At 43.2% G+C, this 27,563-nt stretch overlaps 1 protein-coding gene across 5 annotated transcripts; it reads right to left on the reverse strand.

The window, feature by feature from the left end:
• BROX (BRO1 domain and CAAX motif containing) lies at window positions 1-27,303 on the reverse strand. Of its 5 annotated transcripts, none has more exons than XM_090048429.1 (13): window positions 27,166-27,303; window positions 23,059-23,206; window positions 18,866-18,972; window positions 15,636-15,732; window positions 14,462-14,557; window positions 13,576-13,648; window positions 12,454-12,559; window positions 11,583-11,672; window positions 9,644-9,729; window positions 8,404-8,485; window positions 6,287-6,437; window positions 4,915-5,074; window positions 1-3,984 (listed from the first exon to the last, which is right to left on the reverse strand). In XM_090048429.1, exons 2-13 carry the CDS (start codon window positions 23,157-23,159, stop codon window positions 3,898-3,900), a joined length of 1,236 nt encoding a protein of 411 aa, XP_089904555.1. In that variant the 5' UTR covers window positions 23,160-23,206; window positions 27,166-27,303; the 3' UTR covers window positions 1-3,897. The 5 variants fall into 5 exon arrangements, with proteins under 5 accessions (XP_089904555.1, XP_089904548.1, XP_089904570.1 ...); XM_090048422.1 differs by having other exon boundaries at window positions 27,089-27,205; XM_090048444.1 differs by lacking the exon at window positions 27,166-27,303 and adding an exon at window positions 27,038-27,155.
• Between the last annotated feature and the right edge of the window lie 260 nt (window positions 27,304-27,563).

The raw sequence follows: 27,563 nt of genomic DNA on the forward strand, positions 1-27,563 counted from the left end.
TACACTCCAAAGAGTTTATTTTATACATACAAACTGAAAAATACTTTTTAATTTTAACAGTGTTCCCATCAAATCTTATTGGTATCACACTACTGCCATTAGTACAACAAAACTGGAGGCAAAGGATTATTTACAAGCATGTTGTATAGTACTGAAATGCAAGATTAGTTTCTAAAGTGCAAAAGTTGGCTATACAGTAATATACAGATATGGATATCTACTTTCTTGCTTAGACTACGACCAGGTAGTAGTGTCACAGCAGACAAGCCAAGTATTTATACAGATACATCAATTACTAAATCCTGCCTTCAGACGCACTGACAAAGCTCGTACTGAAGCCAGGTATCTGCATCCAAGGGCCAGATTTAGTCCTTTAGGTCTAGAGTTACATGTTAAATAAGAGCAAGTTAACTATTTCATGTAAACCCAGCAACAAAGAATATGAATGAGACACTCCTCATAAGTGTATTAAATGACTTTAAAATAGTTTTCCTATAAGGAGCTTTGTATTGTTTTGCTTTTAATAAGCCATTAAAGATTTCCAGTGTATACATTTCTTTTTTAAAAAAGGACAAACACACAAAGGACTCAATGTTCAGCTAAGTACTCTACCTAGGTGTCTGCTCTGTGACATAATTTTGCCCCCATTATAAAGTATGAGCACAAGTAGGAGTTAGACAGCTAATATTTACATCATTTTTTGAGGGCACTGTTTGAGTGCAAAATTAACAGCCACAGAACAGAAGTCATAAAAAAGGCCCTAATTGTAAGAGAGCAGATGTTGATTTTATTATTAAAAAGTCATCTTATGAACCTGACTTTAAAAAAAAAAAGTGCTAGAGGAAACCTTTGCTATTTTTTATATATATTTGCAGGATATATGAAGCCCTCAACCAGGTTTTCTAAATGCTTGAATACAGAGAACAGGTAATGCAAAAAAAAACAAACAAAACTAAAACTAAAAAAGGAGTGTCTGTATTTAAATACCTTAATAAAAATCTTGCACTCTGTGAGAAATCAACAGTTGTGCATCCAATGTCCAACAGCATCTTATTCTTACACTTTGCAGGTTAAAACGTTTTAATTCTTTACCCTAGGAAAAAATCTACCACAAAAGCTTTAAAATGCAAATAAATCAATGGCGTCTTGAAAAGCAAAAGTTCAGATGAACTTGTTTATTCCCTTTATCAACTTAAAGGGAGATGGGCTTTGCTTAACTTGTCATGGTTACTAAAACAAGTACTGATTGAGAGCAGCACAATATTACAACTAACCTCATAAAATACCATCACTTAATGTTCAGATTGCATATAAATCTCAATCAAGTCTCTTGATTTCAGGAAGTTATAGAGATAACAGTGCCAGCATAGTGTAAACTGCAAGTTTACAGAATAAGTTTTTGTAGGAAAACGTTTGGGAAATCAAAGTTTGCACCAAAGACCCTCTCTACATATTTGGCTAGCTGATGAAACATAAATGAAGAAACATACATTTCAGTATACTAACGGTCAAAAATACCAATGCAATTCACATTAATGTATGCGTGCACAAAATACATTTAGGCAACTCTGTGCTATACTTTACAGCAGATATACAAGGGGTGAAAATCTGTTTAATTTAAAGATTTCTGCCTGTAGAAAAACACTAAATACAGGTCAACTGACAATAGAAAAGAATCACTGAGTACATACTGAAAGTTTAAGATTGAGCATGGAGCTAATTACAACTCATCCATTAAAAAGAAAGTTAGGCAACTATAGAAATATTAAGCTTTATTTATGGCAGTGATCCATTTTTGTCCTGCTTCTAATATTCCCTCCCTGCTTCCAGCTAAATTGGCTGCTGTAATTACACACAGGACTGCAATTATATTGTCAGCAAAACAACCCTTGACTAAGGGTTGAATACATCTTGACTCCCCTTCTTCAGTACTTTGTGGGGGCTGGCAGGGGGTGTCCACATTTTGGGAAACAAACTTTTCTCCAGATTCTCTGCAATGCCACAGCTAAGCATCTTGTAAGATGTAAAAACAGAAACTCTTTTGTTCTTATAGTCTCTAGGGGAGAAACAGATCAATGTATATAGAACAGACAGGAGAAGGGTAAACCGAGTACTGAATTTTGTGTTTGCTTTCAACATAATGCTTACTACTACCAGGATCCTTCTTTTTCTTCACAGAAATCAGTTGCCTAGTTTGGTCCAGCTCCTGCGAAGACTCCGCTTTCCATTTCACAATCATCCTCTTACTGGATAACCTTTTCTTTGTTCCGTGGGAATGTAGCTGTTATGGGAGGTCCTGACTTCTCAGGTAGCTAGATCCAGTCCCACTGAGGATTATGAATAAAGAGCCATTCAACAGGACTCCTTTGAAAGGAAAGCTAGTGCAGACAGCAGAGCGTGGGGACATGCTTTTACAGTAACCTGTAATGCTGAGGATGTAAGATGCTGTGTTTTACGTAATCTGGAGCTCTCAAAGCATAAAACTTTCAATCCTAGGTGTGATGATTTACAATGATCAAAGCCTGAAGGACACAAGCACCTGGCTCACCAGGGCTGACACTGTGTGCCAGATAATCTGATCACTTGCAGATGGAAGTAATGTTTTTGTTGCCGTAGTTATTCTGGTCTCCCAAGTACTATCAAATGCCCACAAGACCAAAGCTACACACACTAATTTCTCCAAGAGCGCATGCCTTCAACAGTGGGGAAATTATAGAAGTGACGAGTTCTTCAAATCATTTCCCTCTTTCAGACAGCAACACTTCATTCTTACTGAAGGCTAGATTTCAACAACTGCTCTTCATCCAGGGGCTAATTACAGGTAGGCCTTGAGAAAGCTGGGCTGGAGATGCTCCAGTTTACATCTGATGTTAGTGAGATCTCAAAAGAGAATGCCTTCTGCGTACTACTAAAATGTCTATGCTGTCTTACTCTCCCTACTGCATCATACCAATATGTCCCATACAGAAATGGAGCAATTATAGTCTATTTAATTATGCTTATGAACTAAATGTATTTATCTGAGGTTCTGAGAGGCCAGAACTTTACAAAATATTTTAACCTCTAAAAATTCTACAAACATGATACCATAATACATTTTAAAGAGCTTTTCTACTTGCTTGCTGCTTTGCTTTCACATGCTATAAGCAGACTAGCAACCTGACACTAAAGCACATAAAATGAAGGAACAGGATAGAAAAAACATACCATTCAAGAAGCACCTTCTTAAGAATTCAGGCATATGGAAACCCAATTTAGGTTGGAAAAAATACTGTCTAGTTGCATCAAATGCAGTATAAACTGTTCTGGTTATGGAGAACTTCTAAAGAAGTTCTGAGACAGTGATTTCACTATAGAAGTTTCCATGTGTATAAAAGCAAAAAAAAAAAAAGAAGAGAAATTATTTTTCTCATTCATCGGTAACAATAGAATAGCAACACCACAGAATGTTAAGCCTTTGTGGTAAACATGACTAAATCAGTACCATTTCCTGTCAAACAAAAGATATGAATCAAAGTTTATGCTATATAGATTATCATTGTGGAGAGGAACCACATTCTGACTTTTACCCCCAACAATTCTTTCTTTCTGTGCTATTCTATGTACAGAAGCCAAACCCTAGTACTACTGGTTATAGATGAAAATCTCTATAGAGGCAAAGATGACAATTGAGTCCATTTTATGAGGTACCAACTAAAACAAAAATAAACCAGATATAAATAATTTTCTTCTACCAATCCAGTCACATTGCCAATCAAGACAGATGGCTATTAAATATTAATTTACTGAATTTATCTTTTGGATTAAAAAAGACAACACAGAATATGGGATCTTAAACAAAAGCCCCTTAAGTCACCAAATACAGCTTGTGGCAGGAATTCCAAGTACTTATGGCATTTAAGAGATCTGACATCCACTGTCTTTTTGAGGCTTTATATCTGGTTCTTTCAGAGGTTTTACTTCTTCCTCTGGTTTTGGCTTAGCCTGTAGAAAAGAAGAGAGTTTGGAAAAAATAAATGTAAGTCGTGAATGCAAACTCCTAAGTTCTGCACAACATATCTATGTTGAAGCTGTGCAGACTATAAGCTATTCTTTTCTGCACCCTCAGGGCTGTTTTTAAAAAAAAAATGAAGGAGAGAAAGAAAATTGCCAAGTTTTCTCGTCACAGCAGCTTGAAAAGTACAGTGTTTAAATCCAACTAGCTTATCGCACCTACTAAAGAACTGAAATTACACAGCATTAAAGCACCAGTGGCATTCAAGCTAACTAATCCTTCAATTCTATCTGAGGAAATATCAAACAGGAAGATTACACAGCTAAAAGAAAACAAGGAAACAATGTAATTTTTCAGCTGTGGACCAACCAGAGTTGTCCAGGTAAGAAAGAGCAACAAGGATCCAATGCCACTGCTCTAGGACCAAATAACTGAGTGCCCATTGTGAACTGGCAGTACTTGGCACCAGTTTGTACACAGGTGTGACAAAGTTTAAATGAGGCCTCAAATAAAGAGAACTCTCAAAAAGGACAAAATAATGAGGACTGGCCAAAAGACAAGTGGCACATATTGTATACATGGTATACTCCTGTTCTAGGATGCTCTTCAGTACCGTCAAACTATTAAAACACAGGTGGATTAATAGACTCACCTGCTTCTTTTTAATAGACTTTTCTATAGCATTAACCCCAAGTATTTCAGTGCCTGCTAAAATGTCACTGGCTACAGCTTAACATCCTAGGAAGGCTGAAAACAGGATTCAATTTGCCTAATCTTAAACAGTTGAACTGGTAACCTGCATCCAGAAGGCTGGTGGTCTTACTACTAAGCAGGGAAGACCCAAGGACCTAGTGCCAAATATGCACCACACCTGGGACGTAGTTGAGAGGAGGGAGAGAAGAAAGGTAAAATGTTCTTACACTCTCATCCTTTGGCCTCTTAGTCAGATCAAATGCAGCAAGTGACTCTGGGGTCCAGTGTGCATCCAAAGCAGGAAATTCAAAAGGAACAGGTTCTACCAGGCCGTAGTTTGCTTTCAGCTCTAGTTGGGGAGCTTCTGGTGGCACTTTTTGGAAGTAACTAAGACAGAATTTAGTGTTTTATAAACACAGTAAATAAAGCTTTGGAGAGATTATTTCAGATTTTCAGTTTACCTGCAGAAGTAAAGGAGAACACTTCCCCACTTACAAAAGCATCCTACTATTATCACTGTACTAGACCCATGTGATTTAAAGAACTGAACACCGAACAATATTCAGTTTAGCTGGTTTCTCAGAGGAGTCACAAGCCCACAGGCAAATTCCCATTTGTACTCTCACCCATTTGCTACTGTGGCCCCTATCACTTTAAGAGGGTTTTCCCCCTTTTGTTTTAGTGGGAAGAGATACAAACGCTACTTCTGTTTAAAGTCAATTAAAATAAAAATGAAAATCAGAGATACTAATGCCTCTCAAGAAAGGTGATGTCAGTATATACTACAGTGGCAAAAGCCCAGATAGATCAAATGACTGGTTTCTTACCCAATGCTCAGTAAACCACTATACTGTCATCATGGCATGAAGAGTCATTGAACAGGAGTTGGCCATGTGACAAATTACTTTTTTAAAGGGACATGAGCTAGTGTTAATTTCTATATGTGCTATTGTTAAAAACAATGATTACAATTACTATAACAGAAGGAGAGTAAGAAAAATTACTTTGACTAAACATCAAATACTGTCTGATGCACATGAATGTCCCTGCTGCAGGTGTCTTTTATACAATAAGGGGGGGGAGGTGTGTGGGGGGGGGGGAATAACAATTCTTTACTCAAAAATACAGCAAAAGCTCGGTTATCCAGCATCCCCTGGGAATTTAGCTGTACTGACACACATTTACCCTAGTGTATTGGACACTAGATGGAGAACAGAGAGCCATACAACTGCTGCTTATAGCAAAAGTTAACAGGGGACAGGTAAGTGGGGTAGCGCACATCCTCCGCAGGACCACTGCTTCAGTGCAGGAGGGCAGGAAGAGGATCACCAGGGGAAGAAAGTGGAATTTGGACTTCATCCTTTCCAGCATATCAGTTGATGTGGTTTAGCTGGTACAGAACAAGGAGGGAGGAGTAATTTGCTATAGCAGAGACTCCTTTGGTTTTAGGGAAGGAACTGTGACACTCTGAGCCACGTGCCAATCCTCACTGGATTGTAGAGTTGCATTAGAAAAATTTATGATCTAGTCCTAAAACAACAACAAAGGAGGGGTCTAAAGATCATGCAAGGCAACGTGCCAAAAAGAGTATACACTTACATGAATCCATTCTCTCGCTGACATTTTTCTAGAGTGTTCTTAACTAACATTCCTAGTTTCCTAAAGAAGAGGTGTCCAGAAGGTTTGGCAGTAGTCCCAGGCCCTTTGGTTTCCCCATATTCTTTGCATAATGCTTCAGCCTTGGTAAAGACTGCATAAGAAAGCAATGAAAGTTATCAGTTAAAGCTGGCCACTACTATTCTGGCTTGCTGAAATGAGAGAGGGAGTATCCTAGCTAGGATTCTATCCCAACATATTAAAATAACCATTTGTAGAAGCAAGTTAAACTGGTTCCAGGATGACTACTGAAGCCTAGAAAGTTAGCATGGACAAAATCTGGTTACAGGCAGCAAAAAAAAGGTAGATACAAGACCTGGGCGGACAGAGAAGTATATTATATCACCACAAAGACGAATACAAAGAGAACAGTAGTATGCAATAAGGAACCACAGAATTAAAAGAAGTTCAGAGTCAGATTACAACTACTACTCTGCATATGGTGTGTGGATATGAGGGTGCACTGATATGTGCTCCCCACTCACTGACTGTCATAGCCCTTAGGAGTACCTAATCTGGCTTACAGCTTCCATTCCCTGAATACCTGAACTAGCAGGAGCTCTTCTCCCCAGTGAATTCAGGGCTGTACTTGTCCGTCTGCCTCAGAAACCCAGGCTTACTGGGCTCCTCCCCTTTTGATTAGGTGTTCTCTTGACCAGCCACAGGTGCATCTCCTCAGCCTCCAGAGCAGCTTACTGCTGCTTCTCTGGCTATGATGCAGTAGTTCTCCTGCTGCTTACCCAGGGCTTTGCCCTATTGTCCTATTAGTAGGCAGCTAACCACACAATAGGCACTTGCAGCCTATGGGTCTTGACGGCTAGAAAATGATAGTGGTTTGCTTTTGGGAACTGGCTTATAGGTAAAATAGATATGCATTAGAATAATGGTCCAGGGCAACAGCAAGGGTTAACTGGTTTCTAAAAAGCCTGTCTATGACAAAGTTCCTTCAAGGTGGGCTGTGTTTGATGCAGACAAGCAGCAAACAGTCACACAGGCTAGGAAATTAAAGGCATGTATCACACTGTTCCATAACATGAGACAAGGTGGCACCAAGTTACAGTGCCCAACTACAGCACCTTGAGATTTCTGGCTTGGGGAACAGACCAAATTAGGAGAAGACTGGTACAGACCAAATTAGGATATGCTCATGTGATGAGTCTGTGAAACAAAGAAATAAGTTGACAGCACAGAACGTGGACAGTATGATGACCACAGAGAGACCAATCAACAAGGCCCAAAAGATGTGGCATTATCACAGAGGGGGGGAAAAAAAAAAGATACAAAGGGAGGGATTTCAGAGTAGCAAAGGGTCCCTGAGAGAGAAACCCCAGGCAGGCCACCGTGGATAGAGTGTATATCACCAGCCTGTCTCACCCACCCAAACTGCGGGGGAGGGATGGGACCTTGGCCTCCGACCTCCAGGATCATGCTGGCATTTGACATTCAAGATAGAACCTCAGATTGAAGCTCATGTACTGGCTAGATGTACCTTAACTCTGTGCAGCTCTAAGATTGGAAAAATATATAGAACTGTTTGGATTATTCTTATCTGCTAGCACTGTGCATCAATAAAATTTGCCTATTATTGAAAGGAGAGGTCATGGCAAGTCTGAGGGTTTAGGTCCACCCAGAACAAGGCATCTGGGTCATAGATCCAGTGCCAACATGTCTGGCTCTGTTACAGATGGAGCCAATTTGTTTTTCATTTTTCAGCTTCTCCGTCTGCTGTGACCCTGCAATAAATGTATCCATCCTTCTTTGTAGGGACAAGCTATAGCCCTCTCCTAGGGAGATATTAAGTTGATAACAAGAGAAAAATATCTATTTCAGTAAGCACTTTTTTATATTATAGAAGTTTACAGACCATAAACATTGAGGACTAAGGATTTTTGAAAGCTCGTATACAAGCCATGTCTATTCTGATGTAATCAGTGTGTCTTTATTTGGCTCTAACACTTAAATAAATGGATAGCCTTGTAAACTGCTCTGAATTACAAAAACCACAGAGCCTTCAGGTAGGAGGAGAGATGTTCCAGGAGGGTTTTAAAAACCATACTTACATTTTTCTGATTCCTGCAGAGATCTGATGGCTTCTCCACATTTATCACTGGCCAGCAGCGTTTGACCATGATAGCAATATGCCTGATGGGAAAGAATATTTGTATTGGCATCAGTAGGCATCTTCCTGTTGTCCAACTATTTATGTTTTTTTTTTTTTCTTTTTAGATGTGGGTCATTGCATCCACTTTTTGGGTTGTCATCACTTGCACGAGTCAGCCAGCAGGATGTGGTGCAAGGAATTAATACACACAGCAGCACTTATACTGAAGAAAAAGAGCACGTCTCTTCAGCAGGGAAGGTGGGAATAAACTCAGCTCAGTTTTTGTGATTAAAGTCACGTATGAAAAATGCTGAGATTTAAATCTATGCTCAACCTTCAATTAAAATGGTTTCTCTGAATGGTTATGGCAAAGTTTAAGCAACTTTTCAGCATATTCCCATTAATCTCCCTTACCCTCATGTCCGAATAGAGTTCCTTTTGGGGCATAATGTTTATAAAGAAATATAATATTTAAATTACATCCTAAACCCAATGTGAACAGAAATGTCTTCATGAGTTAATGTACATTTCTTGTTGGTCTGAGAAATTAAACATGACAGCACTATACTTTATTCCATCATTGGTTTAGTTCATGCAATCAAAACAAAGAGTACTAATCTCACCTTGTGGCTAATAAGACAAGAAACATCTAGCTATAGGCTTAACAAGAAGAAAGTTAGGATCAAGTTAGTTTTGTACCATTTTTTAGAAAAGCTAGAATATAAGCTTTGACAAAACCAGAAGCAGAAGTTTAGTTACAGAGCTATAGGCCGTTCCATCCTTAAAGTGAGCTGCCATCAGTTAGGAAATGAAAAAAAGGTTCTAATCTTTTTTAAAATGCACCTGTTGCTAAAAGACACAGGGGTCGTGTGGGACCTGATATCATTAGCGGCTGTCTCATCAGGACTTCAATTCTTAATTGCATCTAAAAGCAGACCGAGATTCAGCACACAGAATGAAAGACTAATGTTATGCTCAGACTGCCTTGGCTCATTTATAGGAGCAAGGAATCTTCTCAAATTCTAGAGAGTAGGGATCCCATCTTGCTCTAAAACAATAAACATTTTAGATAGGCTATAGGAATTCGCATTATCCTCTCACACCGAGGTGACAAGGAAAAAGCAATACTTGAATCCCTTTTCCTGTCTAACTTTTAAATACTGAAACATTCATAGATTGGACACAAACAAAGTACTTACATAGGCCAGATAGAAACAGGTCTTCAGCTGTAAGTACTTCCTCCATTTACCCGTGTATGTTGCATCCAAGCTAGATAATGTCTGATCTACAATTATAGAAATCTCCAAATCATGAAAAAACCTTTAAACACAGTGCTGATCTTTGAGCAATCAACAGTATGCAAAACATAGTTAAGTTGCAGCAATTAGTCCTGTAGTTCCTACAGGAAACCACATTAACAGACATAACACTGTCTTCAACACCTATATTTCTGATTCATTAATGCAGCTGTGCACCTCTTCCCTCTGCACTGGAGGTGTCAAATATACAGTCCATGGACTGAATCCAGACAACAGAGCCTCACTACGTGGAAGATGTGGCTGCTTGGACTGCCATGGAAGTTAGAGGCCCTTTGACCCTGCTGCCCGCTGCTGTTGGTGGCAAACTTGGCTCACCACTACAGCTCCCAAATCCCTCCAGATTTCTTGCCACCTTCAGACCTGCTGCAGTGGCCACAGTGCCTCCCCCCATACCCAAGGCTGGATCTGGCCAATGAGGAATCCCTCAGTCCAGAACTATTCCAGGGCCCTAGGTAAGTCTGACACGCCTTTTCTATACGCACTGATGTCTATGAAACAAAGGAATAATTTTGCTCAACAGTGGGTTGTTGGCATACCCAAAGAATCTTGCCTGTAAATGTTTATTTTACATTTTGTTCTGAGTCTTAATTTCAAGAAACATTTTATAAGCTCTACTTACATTACAACACTAATATCTCACACAGTTAACCAATATTTTTGTCTAACTCAGAAGGTCCTCAAACCAACTTACCAAATCTAAGCAACATATATATAATCCCCAGCCTGCCTTAGACCTTATAGTACAACTAATCGCTAGGGCTGTGCAAAATTTCACCAGCTACTTCAGTTCGACACTGTTTCGACTCATTTCGAGCTCAAAACAGTGAAGTCATGGAGAAACGAAGGGCTTCGAAACAGCCTCGAAACAAAACGAGGCTAGTCAAAATGTTTCGAAAGTTTCAAAACATTTCAAAGCAGCCAGGTGATGGGAGACAGGGGAGAACCAGGGCTGCGCTCCCAGGGGCTCCACAGCCCCATGTGGCTCAGACAGGAGTGCAGCCTTGGCTCTCCCCACCTCCCACGGGCAGGCTGCAGGAAGCCGATCACAGCCTGGGCCCAGGCTCAATTCCCCTCCCCAGCACTATGATTGGGCTGGGGAAAGGAACTCAGCCCAGTGCTGGGGAGGGGAACAGAGCAAAAATCGGGCTCAGTTCCCTTCCCCAGCTCCCCTGGTCCACGCAGCCACACCCAGCTTCCCTCCCTTATCTGGCAGGCAGACTGGGGAGCCACAGCCCTGAGAGGACTGGCACAGCCCCCACAGTCCTCCCAGGGTTGCGGGTCCCCAATCTGCCTGCCAGATGAGAAAGACTATTTCGAGTTTCCCCATTATAGCAAATGGGCAAAACATCAAAACAGTGTTACTGTTTTGACTAAGCAAAACAGAACAGCAATTTCGAATCTAAATGAAATTCGAAATGAAACACTGTTCCATCGAAACAGACCAGTGCCGTTTTGCACAGCCCTACTAATTACCCCTCTTGCCAAAGAGGTCTTCATGTCACCTTTCACTGACTTTAAGAAGTCAATATTGAACAATTGGAGACGTTCCCCTGACTTTCACCCCATTTTGTTCACTACTTAACACCCAGGGAACACACCCTCCCTCCCACATGACTAGGAGGCCTCTTATTATTAGACTTGTCCACTATAAGTGTTAAAGTGTGAATTAGACACCTGAACCATCAGTCAGGACTTGACTGTTTAACATACTACCAATACTGTCTATAGAGAAACTGGAGGTTGAATTGCTAATGCTATCTTTCTATACAGCATACAAGCTACTAAGTCACTAAGGACATAAAAATTATGATCATCTTACCAGCTTTTTGGTAGAAATTGGATGTTTCATAGGCAAGAGCAGCTATTAGACCAGGATTGTGTTTCAATTCAATAGCTCGGGCAATTGTCACTAAAAATAAATAAATAAATAAATAAAATGTAGTTGTAGGAAGTCTTATCAAGCATAATTAGGGGTTTATCTGCTAAACCTTCCAAATTCAGTTAATCTGAATACTATAAACAAGAGTACTACTGGGCTCCAGCAAGTGACAAAATATGATAAAATTAAGACATAATGAGCAGCTGTAAATCAGCACTCAATCAGGTTGGTGGCATACTCTTCCACTTACTTAGAAGTATTTGGATCTCTAGCATACTTTCTTGTTTTCAAACTATGTTAAACAATTACTGGAGAAGAGACATTTCCTTAAGAACTTTTTAAAAACGGATAAATATTTGGAATGATTTTCTGGCACCTTAAGACAGTGATGATTTCAGTTCTGGCTACAAATACCTTGGCCCCCAAAGAACTTCAGAAGAATGTTGGCTGTCACTATCCAGGAGACATCAGGAACCCCTGGAGTAGTGATTCTCAACCAAGATGCTGGGACACCTTGGGCTGCCATGAGATCTTTTGAAGGGTGCTGCAGGAAGTGCGAGGAGATAAGCCAATAAGGGCAAGCTCATGCTCCGGATACAACAAGATAAATAGATAAAAGGCAAGGTCAGGTTCTCGTTGCCTGGCTGTTTCCCCACCTCCAATTCCTGGCCCCTCTGCAAGGAGGTAAGCACTGCAATAAATTAGTTTTTGAAATGGAGAGGTGCCACAAATCTAAAAAGGTTGAGAGCTACTGCACTACAGAACTGCACACACAAATATTCCACTTACAAACATGCACATTTTGCAATACCTTCCTGGGCTTCAGCTTGGCACTGAATGATGTAGGAGTCTATAAGTCGAGCTTCTAGATCTCTTCCCTTCTCTACAGGGGTGATCAGTTTGGGAATATGACTTTCCTACATAGCAGAAAATCATTTTTAGGGTTAGTTCAAATAAAGCACTTCAGTATTAAGTTTAAAGTGAGGTTTTTTCAGATTCTAAATTAGTCAGCTCCACTTATGTGCATATCACAAAAAAAGCATAATTCACAACTGCACAAAATAAAGCACAGCAAATGTTTGGCCTACTGTTTACATTATAACAAATATCAATTCTCTGTATATTGGTTAAATCAATAAACACCTTGAGCTCAGGGCACAAATAACTGTAACCATGGAATGAACAGCAAACGTGGGTATGGATACATGCACATTTGGAGCCATATCAAAAGAGCAGCTGTTAGTGCGGACAAGCTGGGAACGATACCACCACACCAAAATCGTTGCAACTTTTAACACTGTTCCAACTTTTCCACTGGTCCAGCTGTTAAAAGTTTCAACTTTTAACACATTAAAGATGGAGAGATTTTGCTTCATTTGTATCATTCCTGGCTTGTCCATGCACAATTAGAACATTAAGGGCTGCTGTCCTTTTGAACATGCCCCTCCAAAGTATGCATGTTTATATCCTGACATTGGGTTATTCTATACTCAGTGAGCAATACACTCTACATTACATTAAGATGGAATAAATGTAGAACCTTCTTTCAGTCCTAAAATTATGAGCTTGAATGGGGTATACTGTACTAAATGGGTACAATGCCTGAGTGAGGGAATCAAAAGGTGATGAGGACTAACTACAAAGACACTTACAAACACAGGGACTATTGCCATTGGCTTTTCCCCCCACCCTTACAATTAAGAAGGTTCCAACCACAAAAATGACTGCTCAAGTAAGAGTAATCCTCTGTGGCATTCAAAATAATCCAATATCATTATTTACTGCACGCGGTCTACTTCTGCATAACAAAAAGGAAAGCCTTAAAAAAAAATAAATAAATATTACTTGTCACATGGTGACACTACACACAGCAAGATGTAAACACCTGTCCAGAGACATTTTGCAGAACAGAATTAAAAGATATGTTCTCTACCTTTAGGTGTTTAAAAATCCCAGCTGCTATCTTCAGGCTTCTGTGAACATCTTTTGCTTCATCTTCGTTTATACTGAAAGTTAAAAAAATAATTAAATACAATTCACCTGATTAATATTCGTTTTGTACTGACCAACTCATAACCTTACAAAAACTTCTCAACCACCTTACATTGTTCAGTTAGATCAGATGTAGAAGTCGAAGAAGTTTGGATTTCATTCTTATAGTAGTTTTATTTGCTCATTATTCTTAGCGTTAGTGCCTTACCTCTACTAAGGTTATTCTTCCATAGTAATGTGTGCCTTCCATCATGAAAATAGTTTACATTTCACCAATTAATCCTGCTGTGGCTGAAGGTCAAGTTGTCTATCCAAGTACAACACAGAGGAATTTGTGCGCACACTGTAGAGGCCAAGAGCCAGAACAGTGCACTCTTGATACTAAGCATGTGAACAAAGGCTGCCTTAATTAATGTTCTCAATTAACACTTGCGGTTGCAGGATATGCAGTAGAGCAGGACTGTTAAACATACAAGCCACAGAGCCGTGTGACCCGCCTCCAGTGACCCAAGAGAACCTGGAAATTTAGAAGTGGGGTGCATTGCCAGAATCTGTCGTATGCAGCACTGTTGGGAATGTGGTTCATGACAGGGACAAGCAACAGCTGTGTTAACTCCTATTACCCCTGATGCTGTTCACCTTGCTGCCACTGCTCAGCCTACCACCAGAGTGGGTTTGGATCTAGCTTGGAAAGAGCCTCCAGCTCTGGATCTGGCCTGGGGGCCATACCAGTCTGACAACCCTGAATTAGAGCAACCAGAACTCAAAAGTGGATGAAGTTTTTTGTCGGCATGCCATCACAACTGACAAAACCAGAAAACACTTACTCTTCTTTTCCTGCCAGTCTTGATGAGTATTTTGTGTACCAAAGAGCCACATTGAATCCCATGGAAGCTAACTCAAATACTGCATCCTGCTGGGCACTAAAGGAAAAACAAATCAATTTCATGATTTCAAATCTGTTCATACATGTTTGGCCATGTGTAGTTAGGTAATGTAACAATCACTGCATTCATCATTGGTGTTTCTAACTTTTCTGCTCCTTGAACTGTCTCAAGAAGACTTAATCATTTACTTATTCGAAGATTTAATCATTTACTTATTCCCTCCAAAAGCTCACATGAACAAATCCCACGTTAAAAGATGTGCCCTTCACACGAGTCTTTCTGAAAGCTTAGCAAAGTTTTTATTTTAAACAGAAAAACAAAAAGTAGGAATTAAATTATAGATATGACATATATCACCATCTATTTTAATTGCCATTTCACGGAAAGCCTATGTCTGAAATAGCTAGTTAAAACCAAGGAAAAGTAACAGACTTGCCCTTGTTCATTTAGCAGATATACCACACCAAAATGCTTTCTACTGCAACCCGTTACATAATTATGACAATATGGCATATGTATATAGAAAAGTTTTCAAAGAAGATAAAATCTTATCATTTTCCTGGAATGGTCCTGCCATCATAAATTCTTCAGCTTTCTTTAGGGACTGCCAACGTGTTTCCCCCACCCCCCGTGTATTTCCACAGTTTTCTATTAAAGTCTAGTTTTCTATTTATAGTTTCCAAGAGTAGGCTACAGAACAGAGGGAGAACTATTAACTTTGACCAGAAGACCTTAATGTAGATGACAAGTGTGCCACAAGAAAAGTAAGGGGATTGCGCCAGGCGGTATAAGAGCAACCACCTTGATATTTAAGTTTCTGATTTAATAGTTTAACCGTTTCAAAAAATCTGAAACAGCCCATTCTTATTGCATATGTATTCTGCATAGTTATTTCCTGTTCTGCACTATTTAAAATCTGTCCCCAACTTTAAATAGAAGAAAACTGTCAAAATACTTGGAACTCATTATATCATTTTAAAACAAATGAATCCCTTGGAAATAGTGAGTGATCACAGCGCTGTGCTACATTTGTCTACTCTACCATGTATTTTTAAAGTGATGTATCTATACTGTACAATGGCTAAAGATATTGCAAGTGTGAAAACACATGTACCTTGGGACTTGCCCTTGTAATGTGTCTGTCCACTTAAAATTCTGAATATATCGTAACTTGCTCTCTTGAGAAGAATTATCCACCGAAATGATAAAACCTGTTAAAATAAAAACATGCCACAGGCAATTTAAAAATGAGAAAACAGAAGCAATAGAATATGAGGGGAATGATGAAGAGATACAGCCAGGTGGAACAGAAAAAGATGGTCTCATTTGCATTCTTCATAAAAACCCTGTCAAACTATTAAAAAGTGTAATAAAACTGTGTGATTAATTGCAGCTATCTTTTTAATCGTGATTTTAATTGCACACCTAATGACTGAAAATTAAGGGCAGAAAAACTAAAAATTATGCACATATATGCAGGTACTTTGTATGGTTGGGGGGTGGGTGTGAATTTGTAAAGTTGTGGGGGGCTGTGGATGTGTGTGTTGGGTTTGGAGTCCAGGAAAAGGGGTTCCCCACAGTAGGGTCTGGAGCTTGTGGAGGACAGACCCCTGCATGCCCTGGCAGGATGCCTAATTTGAGTGGGGGTCTCCATGAAGCTGCCCTGGGCATGCCCTCCACTTGAGCACAGTCCCAGCAGCAGTGGGCTCACCCGCTTTTGTCCCAGGAGCAGTGGCCATGGGCAGCCTGGGCTGCAGGTAGCTGCTCCGACCTGGCCTGATCTTCCTTGCTCAGCAGGTGTGGTGGGACACGGGCTCCAGGCAGCTGTAGCAGGAAAATGGCAGGAGGGTGCCCACACCCACCCACAAACCCCCTCACAACACAGATCCAGGGCCCCAAGCAGCCAACCTGGCAGCACTGGGGTTCAGGGAAGGCAGCACTGGGTTGTGGTGGGGCTGCCTGGCACACTCAGGCCCCATAGCTCAGGCTCGGGGAGGGTTGGGACCGACTAGGAGCTCTGGCATGAGCCGCTTCTGGGCCCACAGTTCCCCACGCATCCCCAGTCTGGGCCCCTGGGGAAGCGGTGGCAACAGCAGACCTGCGGCCTTGCGGAGGCAGCTGCTGCCAGTGGGCGGGGGCAGGATTAATCACAGAGCCATTTCCTGTAGCCCTAGCCCAGCATCAACGGAGCCTGAGCTGCTGCTGCCAAGTCAGGCAGAGCTAGCACTCTCCTCCTCACATATCCTGGGCTCACTGGGACCTGGTGGGTCCTGCAGCTCTGTGTGTATCCTGGCAGGCGCCTTGGTGGTGCAGGGAGGACAGTCAGTTCAGCTCAGGTTTTGTCAGCACTGGGCTGGGGCCGGGCATGCATGGGGCAGGGACTGTAGGGGGCAACCAGAGCTGTCTGTGGCCACCTCCGCAGAGGCACAGGATCACCGTTGCCACTGCTCACTAGGGGACAGGACTGGGGATGTGCAGGGACCTGCAGGCCTGGAGGTGGCTTGTGCAAGAGCTCCCAGGCAGTCCCGACCTGCCCCTAGCCCAAACCACGCGACACAAGGGTGCCATGGAACCCTGCCATGGCCCAGTGTTCCCTTACCTGAACCCCCGACACGGCCAGCCTGGCTGCTCGGGGCCCTGAATGGGGGTTGTGCCGGGTGGGGCAGGGTGGGTGTGCCTCCCTTCCCTTCACCTTCCTGCTACAGCCACCCAGAGCCTGCACCAAGGCTGCCTTGTAGCCCCTCTACACTGCTATGGCTGCTCCACTGAGCAGCCCAAAGGTGGTGATAATGGCAGTGGAGAGGAGCCAGAGTGGGGGTCCAAAACCACAAGTGTAATTAATGTATTAAAAAAGAATCTGTTAATTAGTTCTTGCATTAATTTTGCATATCAATAGTGATTAACAGCCCCATAAAAAAGCCTTTTATTCATGAACAAAAAGGCAAGATCTACAGCAAAAAAACCCTAATCGTACCAACAGAAACTCCCTGTTCTGAATTATCAACTTGACCCTGCAAACCCTGTGCAATATAGGGGAATTTTGCAAAAGATCTGTGCTGTGCCTAGCTCTGATTCATATCTGGTGATATTAGAAATTTTGGGAGCTCTATTGTAAGTGGGATGCTTACAGTTTAAGCACTTTTTCATACAAAGCAACACAAAGCAGCTCTGATTAATATGGCACTTACAACAAGGGTTCCCAAAGTTGCTAACAGTGGTTTTCACAATCATGGCAAATATTTGAAAAACTTCCTTTGTGAAGAGAAGACTTTAGGGCTTGGGTATAGAGACCCTTTGAAGACACTCTTTCCCTTCCACCTTTTCTGCAGTAACTTGGCCAGTTACCTTACTTCTGTGATTCTAAGCAGTATCGGTCGGTGGACACCTGGCTTCTTTGCAGTTGGTGTCATGGAATATGCTAATCTGTTACCAAAACCTTTTTATCCAGTATGAGTTTCATCAATATTATGTGAGCCTCTGTTATATATATTTAAAATTATATATAAAATTTCAAAACAGTATTTCAAACCAGCATAAAAAAGGGGGGGTTGGAGATAGACAAGGAAACAGAGGCTCACATAATATTGATAAAACACATACTGGATAAAAAAGGTTTTGGTAACAGATTAGCATATTCCATGACACCAACTGCAAAGAAGCCAGGTGTCCACCGACTGATACTGCTTAGAAATGCACAGCTAACATTTATTTTAAGTTAAAATCTACCTACTGCAAAGAGCTCACGGATTGTACTTGACTGACTCTTCAACAAGAGGGACACAGAGGGAAAATGCTAACTCAGAATAGGTTACTGAGATTTAAAAAAAAAAAAAGTTGAGGTAACATGAATAAGCCATAACATGTCACTGAATAGCTAAGATGCTGGTGATGAGCACCATATAAGCACCTCAGTAAAGATGAGCACATTACTACAACTAAATAAAACAAACTATGGTCTCACATTAGACTAGATGCAATTTATACTTTAGCTTTGGTAAATTCTCTAATTGATGGGAATCAATAATTTCTAGAAGTAATTCACTACATTGTGGTATCAAAGTGATGAAAAATTAACATCTCTCCCCATCAGAAAGTGGTGCAAAAGAGACAAAGGACTATCCGTGTCCCTTACAGTGCAAAGGTGCTGACTGAGAACTGGGAGAAGGCCAGGTGATCATTTAACAGATGGCTGGGATAGAGCAACCTAAAAGATCCTGTATTTTTTGGTGAGCAAATAATGCCTCTACGCAAGATTAGAATAATACAAATTTGTAGGAGTTTCATTAAATTACAGATTACTAACCAATGGCCTCCTGATTTATTAGTAGCCTTTCAAGGTCTTACCCTGCAAGAGTGAGAAGTATAGGTCAGTGGCATTCTTCATCATTTCTGGATTACAACTCAAATCAGTAAACAGCTCCAAGAGTCGAATTCTAGATAATCTTAAGTCACTGTTAAAAAACAAACAAACAAACTTAAGAAATTCAACACAAAAGGATAGCCATAAAAAGATCATTAAAAAAACCGCCATGCACACCACTTTTCCCTTCACCTGAGAAAGCATAGGTATTAAACTGATAAAGTCCCTCCCAAAGAGAAGAATAACTATTCAGGAAAGGATTAGTTTTAACAAACCTTTCTTTTCTTAGGACTCGAGATTCATGTTGGCACAGGTATTTCTTGCTTAAAGTATATTAAGGCCCATTTGGGCCACAAGCCAAACAAAAGCTATCCATTGGGAGAAGCAGAGATGCTGCAGATGCAGCTGGAAGCTTCATGGCTCTGAAACAGCTCCTCTATTTGTATCCCCACTGTTCCCACTTCTCTCTGCTTCCACTTCCCCCTGATTTTCAACATAGCTTCCACCTGTCCAGCCCAACATGCAAGCAGACTAGATGTTTTGGGGCTGTGCAGCTTCCAGCTGTACGCATCTCACTGTCCTTTCTTCCTATCCTGCCTCACTGTCAACCCAGCTGCAGCCTGGATGCAGTTTCAGCCCATGGCAGGGCTAGGCATCTTCTAGCTGTGCCCACATTGCAGCTGGGACGTAGCTGGGCGGGGGGAAAGCAGAGAAAAGCAGAAACAGTGCAGATGCAGTTTACAGTTGTCTTCCAGCTGTTGGCCTTGACATGGGTACATGGAAAGCCTACCCGGCACTGATGTACCACAAAAGCCAGCTGGACCACGCAGGACCAGAGCCAAACTGTTCTGGCCCACAGCTGCTTAAAGGTTGCCAACCACTGCTCTATGCAAATGTACCATTTCATAGATTTCATAGACATTAGGGCTGGAAGGGACCTTAGAAGCTCAGAGTCCAGCCCCCCACCCAAAGGGCAGGAAGTTAGCTGGGGTCATAGGATCCCAGCAAGATAAACACTGAATTTATTCCTGAAGGTGTTCAAGGTAGGTGCTTGAACCACCTCCGATGGCAGGCTATTCCAGACCTTGGGGGCTCAGACAGTAAAGAAATTCTTCCTTATGTCCAGCCTGAAACAGCCTTGTAGTAGTTTATAACTGTTTGACCTCGTCATCCCTTGGGGCGCTCTGGTGAACAAATGTTCCCCCAGTAACTGGTGGTCACCCCTGATAAACTTATAGGTGGCCATCTGATCACCCTGGAGCCGCCGCTTTTCCAGGCTAAAGAGCCCCACGGCTAAGCCTGTCGTTGTAAGGTCTGTTTTCCTGACCTCTGATCATTCACGTGGCTCCTCTCTGGACTCTCTCAAGCTTCTCCACATCCTTTTTGAATTGTGGAGCCCAAAACTGGATGCAGTACTCCAGCTGCAGCCCCACCAAGGCCGAGTACAAGGAGAGAATGATGTCCCAGGATTTGTCCAAGAAGCATATATGGATGCAATCAAGTGTTTTGCTTGCTTTACTAGCTGCAGCATCGCATTGCAGGCTCATGTTCATCTTGTGGTCAATCATGACCCCCAAGTCTCTTTCTCTTGTAGTGCTAGCCAGCATAGCACTGCCAAGCCTATAAGGATGCTGCAAGTTTTTCCTCCGAAGGTGGAGAACCTTGCATTTTTTGGTGTTAAACACCATCAGGTTCTCGTCTGCCCATTTGCTGAGCCTGTCCAAGTCAGCCTGGATCGCCTGCCTGTGTTCAGGTGTGGGTGCTTTGCCCCAAAGTTTGGTGTCATCGGTGAACTTGGCCAGTCCGCTTCTGACTCCAATGTCCACATCATTAATGAAGATGTTGAACAACATGGGTTCAAGGATAGAGCCTTGGGGGACCCCACTGGTCACAGGGCACCATTATAAATCGACTTCCATCAATTACTACCCTCTGGGTCCAACCACGGAGCCAATTTCTCAGCCAGCGGATTGTGGTGGACCCAAGGCCGCAACTGGCCAGTTTCACCAAGGGGTGATCATGGGATACCAGATCAAAGGCTTTTTTGAAGTCAAGATATATGACATCAATCTCTTGTCACTTGCCCAGGTGATAGGTCACTTGGTCATAGAAGGAAATGAGATTGGTCAAGCAAGACCTACCTGCAACAAACCCGTGTTGACTATCCCTTAGGATGTTGGTGTTGGCCAGTCCATGAAGGATGGCCTCTTTAATAAACTTTTCTAAGATCTTCCCCGGGATAGAAGTCAGGCTGATGGGCCTATAGTTAGCCGGATCCACTTTCCTCCCTTTCCTGAAGATAGGCACCACATTGGCCTTCTTCCAGTCTTCAGGCACTACACCAGAGCCCCAGGGTTTTCAAAGATCCGTGCCAGGGGCTGGGCTATGACGCTCACCAGCTCCTTGAGTACCCTGGGGCATAGATTGTCAGGGCCGGCTGACTTGAAGGTATCCAGCTTTTCAAGACGTTCCTTCACGAGGTCAGCATTTATGGAGGGTAGGGGATCTCCCCCACCCGGACCTCCCTGCCTTGTGGTGGGCATGGGTGTCCCATTGGACGGACAAAAGACTGACGCAAAGTACCCATTTAACAGGATGGTTTTTTTCTGGGTGTCAGTTGTCCCATCTGGTTCAGCAGGGGTCCAATGTTGCCCTTGCTTTTCCTTCGGCTCCCCACATATCTGAAAAAGGACTTTTTATTGTCCTTGATGCTCAAAGCTAGTTGGAGTTCAGTTGCAGCTTTGGCTTTCCTGGTTTGCTCTCTGCAGGACCGGACCAGTGCAAAATAAATTTCCTTGGAGATGAATCCCATCCTCCATCCTTTGTAGGCTTTTCTTTTTAGCCTGAGGTCTGCTAGGTCCCTGGAGAGCCAGGGGGGCTGCTGTGCCCTCTTGCTGCCTTTCCTTTGAGATGGAATATACTTAGCTTGTGCATTGAGGATCGCTCCTTTGAGGAGCAACCACTCTTCTTGAACTCCCCTCTCCCTGGGGTCATGGTCCCTTAGGGCCTCCCTGACCATCCTCCTGAGCCTGTCAAAGTCAGCTTTCCTGAAGTCAAGGACTTCTGTGTTGCTGACTGACTTGCCAGCTTTACGGTGGATGGTGAAGGTGATCAGCTCGTGGTTGCTGTCACCCAGCTTCCCATCGATCACTAGGTCACCGATTAGATCACCTCCAGAAGCCAGTACCAGGTTGAGCAGTGCTTCACCTCTCGAGTCAGGTAGAGGTCATCCACGCATGAGAAGAAGCTTTGCGACTGCTCGGATTTTGCTGAGCGATCCTCCCATGAGATGTCCGGGTAACTGAAGTCACCCATGACAACCACAGTCCCGGAGCATGCGGCCTCAGCCTGTTCCTGGGCAAACTCCTGGTCAAGCTCTCGACTTTGGGTGGGAGGTCTGTAGTAGACTCCCACCGCTGTGTCCCCTGTGCTGTGTTCCCCTCGGATTTTGACCCAGAGGGTCTCCAGTTGTCTACCCTGGTCACCAACATCAGCTTGCAGGGACGCGTAGCTTTCCTTAACATAAAGAGCTATACCCCTGTCCCTTTTATCTACTCTATCCCTCCTGTACAGGGTATAGCCATCTATACCCATGGTCCAGTCATGGGTGGAGTCCCACCAGGTCTCCATTACCCCTATGACGTCGTAATTTTTTGTGTTACGCAGGAGGATGAGTTTGTCCTGCTTATTCCTCAAGCTCCTGGCATTTGCATAAGAAAGAATTTCAAATCACTTCAAAAACAATGCTTTAAGCCTTGTAACACATGCAAAGCTGAGCCACATTACACTGAGCAAAGTAAGACAGAAGCTTATAAACTTGTACAGGGCCACCCAGCAAGGGTAGGACAAAACTCTATAACAGTCTTGACTGTATAGCTGAGATGAAATTGTAATCATGTTTGGAAAATTTATTTAAATACTTTCCTGAGCCACAAGTTTGCAGTAGAACACTTGTGGCTCAACAAAAAGCAATGGTCCTTCGGCCCATCTAATTACAACGTCACAGCTAGGCGAACTGCTCTCTAGAAAGAGATACTGACAGTGCTATCAGTATTTTACTTTCACCAAACTAGAGATCTATAATCTCTTCAAAATTTAAATAAAGGTACCCATTACTTTTCAAGACATATCCTGAACGCTGAAAAGACTAGTTAGCATTAGACTAGAATATACTCACTTGCAAATCTTTGATGCAGCTGGAGTAGTGGCTACACCATAGAAATTAAAGGAAACAGGAGCTGTAGCTTTTAAAGGGTTGCGATGAAACCAGTGGGTCATTTTTTTTCAATTGTTGTCTTCAATGCTATTAAATACAGACCTAGAGACTGAAAGAAAAAAACATTACGCTCATGTAACTGTGATACAGCTGACATGATTTCTTTTCCCCTCGAATTATCCTAGACTGGCCATATTACATACTAACTTTTAATGAAGGCCAACTTTGCAAATGCTATACAGGTTTTTTTGTTTTTAAAAAGGAAAAACTGGAGATCTCAGACCAACCACAGACATTACATTACACCTACACTGGACTATGTGGTTCAAGAGCTTGGAAATAGATGGGGTAGAGTTTCTTCCCAAGAGGTTAACAGTGCATATTTCTCTCAAGTCAAACAGCAACTAAAAGTTATTGCCAAATTACTGTTTGGAGGCCTTAGCCCATTAGCTTGGGGGGAAAGATGTCCACATAAAAAAATCAATACAATCAAAATCAGGGCTTGCAGCAATAGAACAGCTATGAACTAAAGGGACCATAAGCAAATCCCCATCTTTTGCAGACACAATAGCTATATGCGATAGATGAAGAAAATGTGTATGGTCAGTTATGGGATGACTGTTTGACAGACAAACGAAAGACTTCATCCTCCAGGGCTGATAAGCAAACACTTTTAGAGTTGGTGGAAGTCACAAGGCTTAGTTTAAAATGACACTGCACTCATTTATATTAAAATTAGACATATGTGAAAGATATTTTGGCCTCTGTTTGCCTGTTGGGAGCTTGGGGCCTCATTTCTCTTGTACTCAGATATTTTAAATCCATTTCCCTGCAGTTTTGGACCCCAAGCCTGCATTCTTTGCTCATCAAGGAATCTCTGGAAATTGGGAGTACTCTGGAAGCATACGGGTTGTGGATTCATGCTCTTCAATTTACAGGACATAGACAACATGTAGGGGAGGGTAAGGGTGGGGGGGGGAAACATGCTCCCCCTGACAGCAAATGCTCTGGCTGGTAAAGAGGCACAAACAGCGCTCATGCCCCCTTTGAATTTGGCTCCGTTGTGCCGCATGTGGAAGTGCTAGAGCACTCGGTGATCACAAGCGAGTGATCAAAGGCATATCTCCATCTCTTGAATTTATTTTACTGCACTTAATCAATGGACCTATTATTTCCTCCACATTCATGTTACCGCAATAGACTGAGCTACTATCATATAACAGGGAGTTGTTTTGTAAATCGCAGCAGCTCTAGGGTTCTGTCAGAGTGATGCCAGGATGGATTGTCAGCTACCATTTGCTTCAACCAGACACCTGCATTAGCAGTAGTGTAACAAACATGTTCTAAAGCTTTCCTGAATCTCTAAACTTACCACTGTCGGGCACTATCTGACAGCCTTACATATGGTTAACTCACACTGAAGAAATGGCAGATTTGCACATGAAAGGCCCAAAGAAACAAGCTCCTATTATTAGCTCAAGGGACTCAGCTTCTGTGGGAGGCTTCAAAGTTATCTATCTTCCATTTATAGACTCAGAATCAAGTAATCTTACATTCAGCTTCACAAAAACTTTCCCTTTCAGAGGGCTGAATGCTCAGAATATGTTCAATTTCAGTTAAGGCAGTCTGATATTTGATGAGTGCTTACATATCCTAGCAAAGCCTTTTGTCACCTGTATCTGGTAAAACAATCATTTATCCAATACAACTTGTATCACACTTATGGACACCTTTCTGGATTGCTACACTTAATTGCTATCTATGATGCCTTCTACATGAACCTACCTTTTGAACCTGAAAGTCTACCTTCCTTCACTGGAATTTTAGCAGAAGGGATGTCTGAACCCATCCCACCCAACTTCTGAAGGTACCTCAAAAGGCTTACGTTAGTTTAAGAAGGCTCCTTATGGACTGAATATGAGAGAGACTTTTCCCACACAACCTATTGTGACAGTAAGATAACCAGGGTTATCTCGTTAGCTCTAGGACAGGGGTGGGCAATTATCTGGGTCCAAGGACCACTTAGGGAGTTTTGGTGAGCTGTCATGGGCCAGATCAGCAACCCCCATCTACAGCAGCTCACCAAAACTCCCTAAGTGGCTCTGCCCCATGCTCAGCTAGGCGGATGGGCTAGGGCTGCAAGCAGGTTGTGTGCGGTATCTGGGAGCAGGGCAGGGGTGTGGGTGGGGCCAGGATCGCGGGGCAGCAACAAAATGGGGCCAGGACCTGTGGCAGAGCCATGAGTTGCTGCCCACATATCCCTGAGGAAGCAGAGAGAAGAACCAATTGCCCACCATTCTAGACAATTAATATTTTCCCTGCAGCAGAGAGAAAAGGAAAATGTTACTATTGATAATAAATGCCTCACTGCATTTTTGTCCCAATTGGGTAAATACAGAACTTGCTCTGCTGTTCTGAGCCCCATTCTTAATGAGGCACCGCTTGGCAACCAAGGTGGTCACACAGCAATCACTGCCAAAATAGGCCGTCAAACCATACTCTGTTTAAGCAGGTAGTGGAAGGAGCACATGCTTGTCTGAACTCAACTAAGCACAGCTTGTTAAGTATGTAACATTCCAACCAGCACTAGCTTCCTCACTGTCCTCCACAGAGCTGAGTATGAGAATGGAAGCAGCTGCTTGGGGGCTGACCATGCTAAATATCCTGCCAAGGATGTAGCATACACAGCCCCAAAGCTGACCAGCTCCCAACAGCAGCCCCCAGCCAGCTGCTTCCTCCCATCTTCTGCATAGAGGTCAACACTGGCACATGCAACCCCTCTTCTGCCTCCTCCAGAACCTCCTGCAGAAGCTGTGGCTGCACTCTGCTTCATCCCAGGACCTTTTCTTTCATGCACTCCCCATGCATGGCCTCAACCAAGTCCCAGGACTTCCTGGTCAACCTCCTCCAGGCTGTAGCCAAGCTAACTACCTACCTGACCAGGAAGAGGACTTGGGCGGGGGGGAGGGAACCCAGGTGAGCATTGTAGTATCTTCCTTTCATGTCTCCAGGTACAGCTTCACTAGATGTCCACAGGCTGCCACTCACTTGGGGAGCAGCAGGCAGTGTGCTCTGCTCTGTATCCCCTTCTGGCTCCCTTTCTATTCACCTGCAGCCCCTGCTCCTTTTACCCTTTTCTCTTTATTTGTTCTTCCTCCAGGTGTCCCCCATTGCCTGCCTTAACAGGGATCCTGGTTCTCTCCCATTAAAACAGTAAATAAATAAATAAATAATACTCATTTAAAAAAATCCCAAACAAACCCCCAAATCCACTATTTTGGTAATTAAAACAAAACACTAATCTCAATCCAAACAATGTATGGTTTTCCATCTATCGACTCCTCTGTGAAACCCTATGGAATATGAACTTTCATTTTTACCCAGAATGTTTACAATCTTTTCTCCAATGCCGGATGAAGGTTGTTTGTACCCAAAAGGTTGCAATTAGAAATTTTCTTTTTTGCAAAAATCTTGTTGGTCTAATAAAAGATATCATCACTACTACGAATCCAGACTGCTTTTCCTCTAGACCAAAACGGCTACCACCTGGATACCTGAAATAATATATAGTGGTGCTGTTTTAATCATGAAAAATGTGAATCTCGGATTTGTCTGTCTTTTAATCACAGAATTCCAGATTCAAAAAACAACCGGAAACAAACAGAGAAAACTAGGATCCCTGCTTTTTAAAGGAGGCGCACAGGTTTCCTTGGTTGTCCTAGGCCCGTGGTCCCTTTCGCATACCCTATAGTCCTCCCAGCGAGCAGCCCAGCCTGGCGCCCGGGTACAGCTGAGGGCAGGCGTAGATAAGGCAGCTGAGACCCACCAGGGAGGCGGGGGGCCGTTGCACTGCGCGGAGCCTAGGGCACAGCAGGCCGCGGGGGCTGCCACCGAGTCGGGAGGTCTCCTCCCACCCGCCCTGGGGCCCGGGTCGCCTCACCGGCGCGGGGGGCACAACGGTCAGACCCCAACGCTCCAGCCGCAGCCTCACCCTCGCGCTCCGAGCCACCGCCTCAACTGCGCGCAGCAGCAGCTGCTGCTGCAGCATCCACTTCCGCCCTGACTTACTGCAGGAAGCAGAGCCACTTCCGTTCCGCTTCAGCTCGCCCGCCGGCGCTCCTCACTTTCGCCCTCCCACCGTGCGCCTGCGCACGAAAGACTCCCTCTCGCCTGGAGCGCCAAATGGCGGCGTTGCGCAGGCAGTGTGAGCAGAGCGCCGATGCCATCGTCGCAATGAAAACCGCGGCCGACCGAGAGCATCGATCGTGTCCGGCTATGCAAAGAAGGACGGGGCGGGCCGCTGCGAGGTCCCTCCCATGCACCCGGCGAGGAGGGGAGTGGGCTGCTCCTGGCTGGCCCCGAGGAGGGAGGCTTAGGGGTGGAGACAGCTGCTCGGCCCTGCGCGGCGATAGCAGCAGGCTCAGGGCGGCCACGTGTCTGTTACCGGCCGCGGAGCGACACCATGA

The sequence above is a fragment of the Crocodylus siamensis genome, chromosome 1 (assembly GCF_052110815.1).
Source record: "Crocodylus siamensis isolate JL-2025a chromosome 1, ASM5211081v1, whole genome shotgun sequence".
NCBI classification, from domain to species: Eukaryota; Metazoa; Chordata; order Crocodylia; family Crocodylidae; genus Crocodylus; species Crocodylus siamensis.